This window comes from Erythrolamprus reginae, chromosome Z, assembly GCF_031021105.1.
Source record: "Erythrolamprus reginae isolate rEryReg1 chromosome Z, rEryReg1.hap1, whole genome shotgun sequence".
Classification (NCBI taxonomy): domain Eukaryota; kingdom Metazoa; phylum Chordata; class Lepidosauria; order Squamata; family Dipsadidae; genus Erythrolamprus; species Erythrolamprus reginae.
Genome location: NC_091963.1, coordinates 88,918,451 through 88,933,709, shown reverse-complemented (window position 1 = coordinate 88,933,709; position 15,259 = coordinate 88,918,451). Strand labels below are relative to the sequence as shown.

Here is a 15,259-nt window from a genome sequence, read left to right as displayed (position 1 = left end):
CGTATGGCCGCGCAGGCCGGGGACCTCCTCCTTTGGCGACACCCGGTCTTGGGAGCAGTACCCACGCAGGGAAGAGGCTCCGACCTGGGAAAACAATGTTGTGGGCTATACTCCGCAGAGCAGGGGCCCAATCCGTCGAGGTGAGTTGCTCGATGAATCTGAAAAATAAACAGAAAAAGAAATTGTTAGTAATATTTAATTAACCTGTGAAACACTGAATCATAAAACTAGACTATAAGAGTCATAGGAGGAAAAACTCATGTGTCCCTTCACTATGACTGAGTTTTTTAGACTGACCCAGGAAGGGCAGCATGGGGGTTGGACCAGTTATTTATGCTAATTTTTAACTCAGTCCTTTCCAGCAAGGCTGAAGATTAACCCATGTTGGACTCTCCGAAGCAGTGCAAGTGGAGAAAGCTTAGGCCTTCCGGGACAAAAAATGAGTGGAGAAGCAAACAGTGCTTCATGATAAGTTAATGAAGACTATACAAAAGAATTCAGTAGCCTGCATGCAGCTCTTGGGTCATATGTTTGTGACCCCTGCTATAGGTGTTCTGTCTGGGTGCCCCCAGACTTCAACACCAACTGGAAAAAGCAGCCAGACACGCTGGTAAAAGCAAAAGCACTTTATAGTTTGAAAAATAAACACAGAGAAAAACCTGTTCTTCCCAACAGGCAGGCTATGAGGCTTCACAGCAAAGTCCTGACGGCCAGACAATACAGCAGACTTCTTGCTGGCACACACACCACTGTAGAGAATAAGCCCCCACGCCTTTTTCCCCAAGGTTTCAGCCTTCAAGGCCACAAGCCAGAATCAGAGACGCCAAAGATCACAGCCAGGTCCCAGGACTCCCAAAGATAATACTCCACAATACAGGAAGGGTGGGTCTGCCTTTTCAGCCTTTCTGGGGAGAACCACACCCAAACCCAGCTGTTACCTATTTAGGACTGGAAGTACCTGGCTAATTGTCCCCTTCGTTGTGCTGCTCTTCTCTGCCTGTGATCGATGATGGCTTGAGCATTTTCATCTAAGGACTCCAGGCTGCTTGCTGGGGAGAGCTCCACCCCGGGGGATTCTGGCTGTTCTCCCTCTCCCTCGGCCTGATATTCCTCCTCCCCTTCTGCCTGGGCCTCCTCCTCCTCCTCCTGTTCCTCATCCTCCCCCTCTGAGCAGGGAGCCGGCAGAGGTTCAGCCGTTCCCTGAGGAGCCTCAGACGGAATCACAACATATAGGAATCTTAAAATTACAATCTTAAAACTAATGCTTATATAGCACTTCATAATTAATTCAAGATGACAAATTATGCACTAGATGACAAATTATCAAATGAAAATTTCAGAAAACAAGTACACATTTATTAATATTTGGAATATTGTTAATGAATGTATTATTCTGGTTTCCACATAATGTTTAAAAATCATTCAATATCAAATTTCAAACACTTAATTTTAAAAAGTTCTAAAGAATACTTTGTTTTTTATTCCTAATGAAGAATCAATAACTTCCTTTTCATCAGGCCATCTTGACAATGAAAAACTGATAGGAAGGAAAATACGAAAACTATCCTATTTTTAAAACTTATATTACAAATGAAATAAATTTGTCCTAACAAATTTTCTATATAGCTGCACTTGTACACCAAATATGTCAAAAACATGATAAACAGCTGGTTAGCCATTGTTTATAAAATTAAACAGGCTTCTTTTTTACCAAAGCACATAATTTGTAACTCCTTCAGGTCCATTGCACAAACTGCTAAAATATAGTTTCTGGTGTTACAAATACCATGACAATTTTTTATCCAAATAAAATGCATACATGTTACTAAACATTAATTCTTATCTGAAGGTTGGGGTTGAAATATGTACTGTTTCATGGGATTCCATTAACTGTTATACAGTTAATATGTACATTATATCTGAGATTAATTATTGGCATTTGTAGATTCTGGAGATTGAAGAAATTCATAGGGGTCATGAACCATATCTTGCTGTTCTCCTATACTTAGGTGAGATGGACTTCCTGTGTAAAGCATGAACAGAAAATAATTAAATTAATATTAATTATGAGACACATTTAAAGTTTCACTTTTCAAATGTCTTATCACAATTTTTAAATGAACATGATCCAGATTATGCTACCAATTTTATGAATGGTCAAAAAAAGTTTAACAATGCAGAGAAGGCTATGGACTGGAATATTTTTTATTGTTTGCTCTTTGGGAATGCCAAGAAAGTTTTTTTAAAGCTGTGTAAATCTTACCATTCATATTACATTCTAGCTTTTCTATATTTCAGATCCCAAAATAGTGATTTTTGTAACCTTACTGCTGAAAGTTAAAGAAAGCTCTGAGAGCTACAAAAAATTATCAAATTTATTGCATTGATTGTTAAAAAAATATCTAAAGTACTGCTGTAAGAAATACCACATTTTGTGAGAATATAATCATCTCAATTTGTTTAGAATTGAACACTGGACAGATCCTGTGGAATTGTCTGGGGAGAGGGCTTGTCCTATTCATCTAGAAGAGTTTAGACATATGAATTTTGAGAAAGTGGACAAGGTTCGTGGTAATGTTAGTGCTACCTCTTCCTGGCATTTCTTGGCCAATGAATCCCAGAAATTAACTATTGGCTGGATGCAAATGGTGAATTCATCCTTGAGTTAGAGGGCTATCCCACCAGTCTTCAAGAAAACAATGGTAGTCTATGTCTCCTGTTTACTGCTGCATTATATCTTTTTGGGAGAAAGTGATGATATGGCAATGTTTGAGGGCTCTGAAGAAAGTGACTTATCAAGATCCTTTTCAAACTCATCTGGGTCAGCACCAAGATTATGCTTGTGCATCGTGGGAACAGGATGGGGCATTGTGACTCTAGTGGTTCTGCCTGGCTTCAATGGCATTCAATAAAATCAATCATAGCATCCCTTCTGGACAATATGATAATCTCCAAGGATTGGGAATGATAGCTATTATATTTATGTCTCTTGCCCTTCCTCTAGAGCTGATTTCCCTTACTATTGGTAGGTGAAGAGACATCTAATCCAAGACACTTACTATATATAATCCCACTTAACTTCATACTCTCCCTACTCCTATTTAACACCAGCATGAGGCCACTAGATAAGGCTTTCCATATGCATGGGATCAGGAATAATCAGTATACAAATAACATTTAACTTTATATTGAACCCTTTAGTTCTTGGCCGAATCACATTTCTCTGAGTAGAATTGATACAATTTGGGAATCCTCCTTAGATTCAACAAGTAGGTAGCAGCCATGGCCTAGAAGGGCTTTTGCATAAATCTGTCCAGAGTAATCTTGAACTGTGAGATGGGAAGCATAGAAACTTAACAAATAAATAAATCCATCTGAGGTGCTAGTTGCATTATTGTTTTAAATGGGAGAGCATTCTTATAATTACTCATGATGTGGTTGGATTATTGCAATGTGCTTTATATAAGGTCAATTACAGAGATGGTCAACTACCAACTATGTGAAAGGTATGATTGGTCCAGAATGCAGCCACATGAATTTTTCTGGGTTTTTCCTTTTTCCCCCAAGTAACATCTCTGCTCTTCAAATTGCATTAGTTGTGTCATAATCTGATACAATTCAAGGCATTGGTTATCACTTATAGAGCTTCACATTGCTTAGGATTTAATTACCTGTTTCTTTTACTTTCTTTTACTGTATCAATTGCTATATTTCTTCTGCTGTCTCTGCCCAACCAGAATTGATGAACACCAAGTCTGGCTATAAAGTATTATAATCCTGTTGGACCTAGGAAGTGCAACTTTTCCATTACTCTGTGGAATACAGTATTCCTACGCCATTTTCCATGGCATTCATAAAGCTATGAAAACGTAGTTGTTCCAGAAGACTTTGCAATAGGATATATGACTTTGATAATTAAATCTTGATTGCTATAATTGTTTAATGTTGGTTATCCTCTGTAATGCATGACTATGCATTATTTTTGTTTCCTGTTTTAGAATTTTATGGCTATTTTAACCTTAATATGTAATCCACCTAGAGTTACTCTGGTAATTGAAGTAATAAATAAACACTTGTATCTAGAATTATTGGCTTTAAACAAGGTTAAATATTAGGTAAGTAGTTTTAATATAATAAACCATAAGCATTTATTTTTGTCTAACTATATATTAAACTGTTTATTTGAGGAAGAAGCAAATTAAATATATGTAGCAATAGAGAATTAATTCACAATGCAGTTTTACCAAGACATGATTTCTGAGATGCATTCATAATTGATTGAATCTTTGGATCAGCAAATATATTTTTAAGGATATGTTTACATGCTACAGCTTTCCTCTCATCTTCAGAAAATAGTGAGACTAGTTAACACTGGGTGTTTCTAATCTGGTATTTTATTCTTTATTCTTGACATAAGGTTTCAGTGGCAATTGTAAAAGCAGTGCTAAAATCAAGCCAGTTTTTACTGACAAGTTTTAGCTTTTACATGCTTGTAAGTATGTCCCTTATTTCAACTTTCTTCATGGCCATTTTGGTTTGCACTGCTGGTCTGAAATGACATGATTGCTATAGAAAATGCCAGACCAGGATTTATCCAGTCAGACATATAACAATAAATGCCCTGACTAGCTGATGACTATGCTGTTTCTACATGGATCTGATTGAAAGGTAACTGGAGAAGTCCTTGTTTACCATTTCAATTTTATATAAATAAATGCTCTCAGAGATTTAGCAGGCAGGTCACATTAAGATCACTACAGCACTTCTTTTGTTGAAAGTTCTGCCTCATAATTAAATTTACCACTCCATTCATCTAACATATGTTTACTTTCTCCTATTAAGAAAGCATTAGAAGCAGAAACTTTTCAGTAGCATTCTGGAATGAGGGAATAAACTATCCGTGAATAATAAACTCCATGATTAATAAACTCTTTTACTGTAAAATATCTTTTATAGCATATTTTATTAGAATGTTGATAAATTTAAATTTTCTATTTGGAACTATGAGAGGGCTATCTCAATTAAGTTGGTAAAATAATATTAAATCTATATTTTAAATAAGAATATATAATAATGTATTTGGTCAAATTTATCAATCTGTATTTATTTAGAACTCAGTATTTATATTCTGCCTTCTGAAATACAGTGGTACGTCTACTTAAGAACTTAAGTCATTCCATGACCAGGTTCTTAAGAAGAAAAGTTTTTAAGTAGAAGCAATTTTTTCCATAGTAATCAATGTAAAAGCAAATAATGTGTGCAAACCCATTAGGAAAGAAATAAAAGCTTGGAATTTGGGTGGGAGGAGGAGGAGGAGGAAAAAGAGGAGGACAATCACTACCCAGAGCGAAGGGAGCGTTTCTTTTCTCTGGGCGCTGGCAGAGGTTTATTCCCTCTCCAAGCGCCCAGAGAAAGGAAAATGTTTCCTTCGCTCTGAACTGCCAAAGCCTCCTTAAGCGCCACCAAAAAGATCCTCTGGCAGTCCAGACAAGCCCGAGATGGCTGGGATTAAAGGGGGAATGGCAGGAAACTGGCTGGGCCTTCGTGCCGCTCTCAAATTTCCTGGGAAATTTTTCCTGGCTCGGGTTCTTAAGTAGAAAATGGTTCTTAAAAAGAAGCAAAAAAATCTTGAACACTCGGTTCTTATCTAGAAAAGTTCTTAAGTAGAGGCGTACTTAGGTAGAGGTACCACTATATTTCTAATATACATTTATGATAAAAAAAAATATATGAAATAAGGAAGGTGGGAATAAGGGAAAATTAATCTACTAAATGCTAAATATTAAAAAGACAAAGAAACCAGTTTTACGTACACAACATGAATATGCTTGACACCCTCATAATCTGGCAAACAACTTTTTATGAAAATAAAGACTTTGGAATTTTCTGTTAAATACATTTACCTAGGTGATGTTGTTCCCTTTCAGAAGCATTAGAGAGGGAACTAAGGTTGGAGGAAGGTCTGGATCCTATTCTGTCGGTCTGTACTTCATGAAGGTCCTGTAATAATTTAGTTGTTTCATCCAAGTGTAAATGATTGTCATCATGATCAACTTCTTTCTTTACTTTACCTGTCAACAAATTAGATTATTAATTACAAAATGAATTTGAGATGGTTTAAGAAGTTAAAGTCAAAATGATTTGTTACTCCAGCAATCTTATATAAAGCTAGATAACACTAATATATGCTGAATAAAATGTAAGCATGAAGCTAATAGGGGCTAAGTTGTATACCCTTGGAACTGACCCAGCTTCTTATCCTTCCTGATTTTTAAAAAAAAATTATTTTAAACCGGACATTTCTGATTTCCTTATTTATACACAATTTGAATGCAATTTTTCAGATAGTTATAATTCATTTAATTACCATATTTTTCAAAGTATATGATGCACTAGGCTTAGTTTTTGGAGAGGAAAATAGGGAAAAGAATCTGCTTACTAGGTATTCATCTGGCTAGTATCCTTAGTCGGGTCAGTTTCAGCACATTATTTTATCCCCTGGTTAGGGCTTTAAAAAACTTTATTCGGAGAGAGTAACAATGAAAACTTGCAAGCTGGTAAGAGCTGGACACATTGTTAGCACCTGGTTAGGGCTGAAATAAACATTTGGAGCAAGTAAAGCAATTAAAAAAAACCCTATAAAGACAAAGGGCTTGGAAAACTTTCTTTGCGGAGAGTAACAATGAAAGAGCTTGCAAGCCAGTAAGAGCTGGGGTCATTGATAGCACTTGATTAAGGCTAGAAAGAAACATTTGGAGCAAGTAGAGTTGGGAAAAAAACCCCTACAAAAACATGGTTTGGAAAACATTCTTCACAGAGAGTAATAATGGAAGAGCTTGCAAGCTGATAAGAGCTGGGAACATCGTTAGCACCTGGTTAAGGCTGGAAAGAAACTTATTTGGAGCAAGTTAGACGAATGAAAAAAATCCTGCAAAGACTTAGGGCTTGGAAAACATTCTTTCCAGAGAGAAACAATGAAAGAGCCCGCAAAATAAGAGCTGGGAAGATTGTTAGCAGCTAGTTAGGGCTGGAAAAAATAGGAACATTCAGAGTATAAGATGCACCCAAACTATCAACCTCTTTCAGGGAGGAAAAAGATGTGTCTTATACTCTGAAAAATATGGTATCTACTTATTTAACTAAATTATAAAAACAGAGCAGAGACTATAAGAAAGTATTTATCAAATGTCCAAATGAGATCAACATAATATTATGTTCCACATTCTACTAATGAAATTATCCAACAAAAAAATAGATCGATCCGGAACTCTGTTATGGACTACAGAAGCCTTCTGGAAAAGCCTTTGCAGCTGATAACAAAGCTATGGACCAATCTGGAGCTCTGTTATCGGCTACAGAGGCCTTCAGGAAAATCTTGCTGGCTGCAGAAGAAATGGGCCAATGGGTATGAGACCTAGTTGCCACCATCTGGAGATAAGTCGTAGGGCAGCTTCACTTCTGTTTCATTTCCTGACTTCAGGTTGGCCCGATGGTCCATTTTTCGTCATTCCCGGGCTTTAGGAGGCTTTCCTGAACCCTACAAGAGTGAAAAACTAGCACAACGGGCCTACCGGAAGTCCAGGAGCTTCAGTGTGAGGCCACCTGTGGGGGGGGGGCAGCAGGGTGTGTGTGTGCATGCATGTTGGGAGGGCACTGCATTATGGGTGTGGGCACATACACGTATGCACCCTTTAGGTACCCGAGCCGAAAAAGGTTCACCATCACTGATATAAGTAGAACCCAAATAAAACAATTTTTTTTAAAAAAAATTAAACGTTTCAAACATTTTGCACAAAGATGCTTCTAGAGGAAATCCTATCAGATACTAAAAATGCAAATGTTTTTTTTAATCTTATTACTTGATTTACACATTCTTTTCTGAAAAGAAAGATCTTTATAGCTGACCATTCTTCCCAGCAGTTTAGATGGAATAAATTGAGTAAGCATATATTAACACTGGGAGCATAGTCATAGGCAGTGTTCCCTCTAATTTTTTTCCAGTGTGAGCAGAAAAGTATAATGTCTGAGCGGCACATTTCCATGCCTGGGCGTGGATCGATTAGAAACAAAAGGAGGTCACGTGACCTCAGGACACCCAGCAACGGTCATAAATATGAAACGGCAGCAAAGTTTTGATCCTCCGATCCTCGGGCTGCTGCGAAGGTCCTAAGTGTGAAAAGGGGGCATTAGTCACTTTTTTCAGGGCCATTGCAACTTTGAACGGTCAGTAAATGAACCAATGAGGCCAACGTTTCTATCTCCTGAGTAAGACGGTTATTAAATGAGTTCTGCCTCACTTTACCACCTTTCTTGCCACAGTCGTTAAGTGAATCCCTGCAGCTGCTTGAACATCCCAAAAGATGTTCACATAGCCCTGGGACGTGGCCACCATCATAACTAACTTGTCAAGTGTCCAAAGTTTGATCCAATAACCCCTTTATTTTTCTAACAAAATCCTTTCTTCCTAGAAGGAAGAATAGAAAGAATAAAATGGAAAAGGGGATTAAAAGGGGATACAAAAAAAGAAAAAAAGAAAAGGGTTTGGTTCAAAGTTCTGCTCAGATTGAAGAAATTGGAGTTTGAGAAGGGTTGATTAAGCCTGGAGTATTGTTTTGTTTGCTCTTTTTTTAACTTCTATTTTTCTATTTAGATATATGATATATGAATTTAGGAATTGCTGATCTGTTTTAATAAAGTTAGAAGTATTGATTATAATAAGATATGCAGCAGGTGATACTGATTTGGATTAATGCATAAATGAAATTGAATTTAGCACTTTGGCATACTGATTAATAAGTTAGAAATGTAATTGGTATTGTACTTTTTGAAGGAACATTAAGGAGGGAATTTAACTAAAAGAAAATGTATGTAAATGGATAACAAAATTAGGAAAAAAAACTTGCAACTTTTGGAATGATTGATATTAGTTACTAAGAAAATACTGCATTTTATTCATGGAAAATTAGATGGTACATTGTATTGTTTGAATGTATGTTGAGAGAAAAAAAATTACCCCCCCCAAAAAATGTCCTTCCGCCCTCTTTCCATTCATTTCATTCTTCCTCCCTCCATTTCTCCTTCCTTCCTTCCTTCCTTCCTCTCCACTTCTCCCTTTCCCTCCCTCTCTTTCCCCTTTCTTTCTGGTGGAAGACCCAATGTCGCTTTTGCTAAAGGTAGGGGGAAAAAAGAGTAACAGCGACATCAGATCTTCCATCAGCCCCTTGTAAATGGGCTCAGGCAGCAGGTTGGTGGAAGAGGAGGCGGTGGAGGCAAGGGGCTTGCATGCCCCCCCCCGCGGCACAGGGGCCCGCTGACATCAAGGTCGCCCGGGGAAGCGGCACGCAGCGACAGAGCCAGAGAAGTCAGGCGGGGCTTAGAGCCCACGGGGCGCCGGCTCCATTGCGCTGGCATGGAAAACTCTGGGTTGAGCTTGGTTTTTCCCTGCGCCCCAGCGTGCTGCGCATGTTAGAGGGAACATTGGTCATAGGCTGCTCAAATTAGCAATTTAAACAGAATAGATGAGTATAATATAATTAACTCATTTCTATACAATACCGTATAATTTCCTCTCTTCCTTTCTCCTCCCTTCCTTCCCTTCCTCTCATTTTCTTTCCTTCCTTTCCTTCCTTCCCATCCCTTTCCTGTTCCATTCCTTCCCGCCTTTCCTTTTCTAAGTGGAAGATTCATATTTTATTGCAAATCATTCTGATTGTGGAAAAATGAAATATAAATTATTTTAATAAATAAGGAATGTCCTGTTATATTGCCAACATACCTAAAGGTGGGGGTCCCAAAACTTGGCAACTTTAAGACTTGTGGACTTCAGCTCCCAGAATTCAACTCCCAGCTATGCTGGCTGGAGAATTCTGGGAGTTAAAGTCCACAAGTCTTAAAGTTGCCAAGTTTGAAGACTTCTGTTACAGAGCTTCTAATAAAAAAGAAAAACTTTTGTAGTATCATTTATCTTTCCCTCCCTCCCCCCTCTCTTTCTCTTCCCTCTTCCCCCCCTCTCTTTCCCTTTTCCAAAGCTTTTTCCTGAGTGGCTTTTAACAAGCTTCCCCACCCCCCACTGGCTTTCGCAAGCTGCAGCTCTTTTCTCTTGCGTCTGTATGAACACTCTGCCCAAGCCCATGCAGGGAAACTTACGGGTGTTTCAAGCCACTCCAAACTCTGAACTTTTTTCCTGCTGACTTTTGCCTTGGAAAACAAGCTGCCTGCAGGTCTCTCTCTCTCTTTCTCTTTCTCTCTCTCTCTCTCTCTCTCTCTCTCTCACACACACACACACACACACACACACACACACACACACACACAAGCTGCTCAAAACCATGCAGGGAAACTTACCAGGTGTTCCAAGCACCTCCCAACTCTTTTTCCTGTGTGGCTTTCTCCTTGGAGAACAAGCTGCCTGCAGGTCTCCCTCCCTCCCTCCCTCTCTCTCTCTAGCAGCTCCAACTATCTCCAGCCGGCGTTCAAGCCGCTGGCTGCTAGGTAAAACTGAGACTCACAGATAGCTGGCGGGCTGGTTACAGACAGTGGGTGGGCTGGATGCGGCCCACAGGCCGCCCTTTGCCCAGGTCTGATCTATACAGAAGATATTTTTCTGAGAATGCTCCATCTCTTTCATTAATTCACACACACACACACACACACACACGTACATTATTATATTATAACCACAAAGAGCATATGACATTTTTATAATTCTGTCTCCCTCCAGGTGCTGCCATCGTGAGTAGAACCCATGATTTTCATAGCAAAGCATTAAAGAGTACCGAATATAATATAAAGTTTATGTCAACACCCAGCAATTCCCAAACATTTGAATGGATTAATGGAACAGATAATATACAGCACTTTATTTTTATCTTCAGTGCTAAAATACTGCATGAGACTACCTACCTAATGAACTCAACATGGATATATCAAGTGACATATCTGAATAAGTTTTCATTGATAAAAAGTCCAAAACAGAACCATTATTATCTCCAATGGCTTCACCAATCTAGAAAAAAAGAAAGAAAATTATATCTATGCAATAGATTAATTAGCTATAAGAAGCTTTATTGTGCTGAAAGCTGCTATAAATTCAGTATTCAGTAAAATGTAAATAAAGTTTCAACAATATAAAATGTTTCATTATTTCTACATAGCGGCCAAATGTTAAAAAATATTTACTATACAAATATGCAATTATTTTTTGTTTCCATATCTTGGGCTAAAATTTCAGTAAAGTGCTATTTGCAACTACTTTCTTATACAAACTATATGTTTGCAGAATCGTTTTGAAGCATACATTCAACACAACACCAAACCAAAAGCTGTACGTTCATATATACAACCTACATTACACCAATTTAGTTACAATTCACACTTGTCATACATTGTTGCCTTTTTGTTCCTTAACCATAACTATTAGGATTGAATCATCATGTTCACAAAATCAAACTACTTTCATTCAGATCTACATTTTCTCTTATATTACCTTAGAAATCATAGATAACAATGATAGGCCATAAATTGATTACCCTTACCCATATTTGCTTGGGTAAATCAAGCTATCCACAAAATTTTAATAGACATAGATATAATTATCACCTTTGCTGGGTCTTGTCACATGTAACATTCCTTGTATGTATAAATAATTAGTTTGAGCTTGTGGAGCACGTAGGTGCAAAAAAGGTGCAAAAAAGCTCAGTTTTACTCCAAGTCTTTTTAAACTATTATGTGCAAGCTAATTTATGTTACTAAGTGAGAAATTTGTTAAGTACGTTTTGTCGCACTTTTCTTGCTGTATTTGCTAAATGAATCACTGTAGTTGTTAAATTAATAATACGGTTGTTGAATGAAACTGGCTTTCCCATTGATTTTGTCAGAAGATTGCAAAAGGTGATTACATGACCCACGGACACTGCAACCATTATAAATATGAATCAGTTGTCAAGAATCTGAATGTAAATCACATGAGCATGGGGATGCTGCAACAGTCATAAGTGTGAAAAATGGTCATAAGTCACTTTTTCAGTCCTATTATAACCTCAGACAGTCATAAAATAAGCAGTTGCAAGTCAAGAACTACCTGTATTCTTGACCTGTATCATCTGCTGATCTATGACTTGCATGTGGTGTGTGTGTGAGAGAGAGGGGGGGGGGAAGAGGGAGAGAAAGAGGGAGAGTGACAAAAAATAAGGCTTGTAATCTTAAAATAAAACAAAAATTAAAAAAGAGATAGAAAACGCTAAGAACCAACTATTTGAAATAATAGGTTAAGAAAGAATTAAACTTAAAAAGAAATATTACCATATTTTGCTTGGAGTCATCTGGGCAAGTATTACATAACTTATGTTCTTCCTTTATGAGGACTGACGGAACCTAAAAACATCATGTTTAAAGCTAATTTATACCTGATAATCATTTTCCTTATGGAACCATCATTTTTGCATCACTAGAATTATAGCAAGAAAATAGTATGACTTTTATTTAAGGAATTTCAAATAATTTAATAGGAAAAATCATGGAAAAAAGTACATACATTTTTTCTCCTGAAATAAGGGTATAATTTAAAAGTGTTACAAAAATAAAGAATACTCGAATAAGCAATTTTACAATATTACAATTATTATCTTCATTTATTACATGAATGAAATCTTTCTTTTATATTTTCAGAACCATTTATAGTAAAGAAATTGTGTTTTTTTACAAGAAGGTGAGGTTTAGAGATGCAATGTAACTTACTTTGAGATCATCTGGTGGCTTCATTGGAATGTGTCTTCTCTGAAAATTATAATAATAACAATAAATTTAAAAATAATATTGCTGTTTTTCTGATAATTAGTGAACAACTAATTGGGGCTGGAATTTTCATCACTAAGCAAAACAGTTATTAGGGGAAACATAATGCACTTAGTGACAATAATTGTGATCATTTTGGTTGTAATAGGGAAAGATCTCATGTTTTTCTTGCCCTGTGTGAACAGCTGGTTTGGACCTGCTTTCCTCTCCAATTGGGCCTGACAAGCTCCATTCAGCAAACAAGGCTATACAGTACAACAACTACAATGCTTTGCTCCACTTCAACGTTCCTCCATTTCTTCCAATTTCCACCCTTTTGTTCACCCAGCACACCTACCCTGCAATCCTCGTTTAACTGCACTGTCTTCCTCTCTCCTCTGCTGGCCCAGGATCCAGGTGTTAGGTGAGGGCATGATTCTATGATAGTGATGATTAACTTTTTTCTCATTGCATGCCAAAAGTGCACATGCAAGACTGTGCATGTGTGCCAGCACCCATAATGTGATGTATGCACAACCCCCATGTGCCCCCATGCATGCACAGTTCCATGCTCCCATGCCTCCCATACATGCATGAATGACCCTTTTTGACAGACAAGGCTTCACTGTCCTGCTGCACTCACAGTGCACAAATCCCAGGGCTCCAAGACCTGTTGAGGTGGGGTGGCAGTGGCGTGCAGAGTGGCCAAAAGGAAAAAATGGGAGGAGATAGATGGGTAGGGGGAACTGAAAAACATCCTGCAGTCATAAATGCAGGTCAGTTGCCAAGCACCTAAATTTTTATTTATGCCTGCAGGGGTATTGAATGGCCAAACCTTTAAAACCTGGTTTTGACTGCCATTATTGCAGCACTGTCATAACTCTGAATGATCACTGAGTTAATGGCTAAACAAGGACTACCTGCAATTTACAATAATTTGATTCAATAAGAAAATTAAATTTCTTAGAAGCAGTATTTGAATTATATTAAAATTGAAAATATCTTGTAGAATCGAATCTGGATTAGACATTTGGATTCATGCTAGGCTCATGCTGGAGCCCATCTGGAGGATGGACCAGCATGAACCTGAAAGCTCAGAAGTCGAAACCTCTAATCCTTGTGACCAACCCAGAGTAGAACATTACCCTTGGACATGCCTTCATTGTATGATAATAGTTGCAGCATTTTAGTACTGTATTAATTTATTTTCAATGTATTTTCAATCATTATTTTCAACATACATGGATTACATTAAAATTATATTTCATTTTTATTTTATGTTTTTCTCAATTCAGATCTTCATAGAATTATAGCCGTACATACTGTAGATGTAAATTTACAACAGACCTGTGATCTTAGATATATACAAAGCTTTTTTCCATGAACTGGAAATTTGATTATTTTAGGAATTATTTTTTAATTTACCATTTCATGATGAGTTAATTATATAGTCTCTTCCTTTATTCAGATATATTTCAATTTGCAGCAGTGATCTCCATTATTATCTATGATTATTATCTATAAACATTTACAGCAAGCAAGTAGACATTTATTTCTAAAACAGATTGCCTTTCAACATGTCTATAATCCATTGGTATGCTTAAATTTTATTTTTAATCTTTCTTTTCAGCTCCTGGAAGAGAACTGGGTTTTATAATAAACTGAGGCTGTTTTGGGCTGATAGGGCTATTTTATTTTGTCAATAAGAGAGCTTTCATCCTTTTGAATTTCAGATTTGGTATTGTACCCGTTATTCTAGCACTAGTTAGAATGAAGAAGAATGAAACAAGGCTTGGAACATTCTCCTTATTTAATTTATTCACACAGAGACACACATACACATTTTTACAAATAACTCGGCAGGAAATATATCCAGTACACCTTACTCCTCCTATTTTCCCCCATAATATTATGAGGTGGGTTGCATTAAGAGAGTGACTGCCCAAGGAAACCCAGCTGGCTTTCAAGGCTAAGGAAGGACTTCAACTCATTGGCTCTTGGGATACCCTTTTGCTTACTTCCCTCCATGCAGATGTAGCTCTGCTGAGGACTACACCTGAGTATGATTTGTCAACCAGTTACACACCCATCTGATAGTGATTTATCTTGATCTGATTTTTCTTTAATCTTAAAAACCTGACATTTTAACCAGGATGCTGTTATATTCACTGTATATATCTTTTATGTCCAGCATAGTACAATATAAAAAATTATCTATGCACATTATTTTTTTAAAAATGAAGAAGTACCTTTCAACTAGCTTTTTGATGAAAAGGAAATTTTATGACTATGTCAGATATAATATATCTGAGTTTTTAAAAGGTCTTTATAGAGGTTTCAGTTGTAATTTAGCTATAGTCCATTTAGATTAAGTGGAATATTTTGTTTCAATAAAAAGCTCATTTTAAGAATAATTTCAACTAATAAACAATTGGACCTCAACAACTTCAAATCTATATTATAAAGTAGGCTTTGATAGGAAAGTCTG

The 15,259-nt window shown here is 37.1% G+C and overlaps 1 protein-coding gene across 4 annotated transcripts in view; it reads right to left on the bottom strand.

The window, feature by feature from the left end:
- Window positions 1–1,334: 1,334 nt before the first annotated feature.
- The window catches only part of BRD9 (bromodomain containing 9), a 99,620-nt gene continuing 85,695 nt past the window's right edge, over window positions 1,335–15,259 (bottom strand). For 2 of the 4 annotated variants that reach the window (XM_070729729.1, XM_070729731.1), the window contains exons 13-17: window positions 12,736–12,774; window positions 12,301–12,372; window positions 10,903–11,005; window positions 5,904–6,071; window positions 1,335–2,023 (exon numbers count right to left, since the gene is read on the bottom strand). In XM_070729729.1, the coding sequence (XP_070585830.1) occupies window positions 1,926–2,023; window positions 5,904–6,071; window positions 10,903–11,005; window positions 12,301–12,372; window positions 12,736–12,774 (480 nt within the window). In that variant the 3' untranslated portion in view covers window positions 1,335–1,925. The remainder of the gene's footprint in view (window positions 2,024–5,903; window positions 6,072–10,902; window positions 11,006–12,300; window positions 12,373–12,735; window positions 12,775–15,259) is intronic. The other 2 variants (XM_070729732.1, XM_070729733.1) reach the window with 1 other exon arrangement.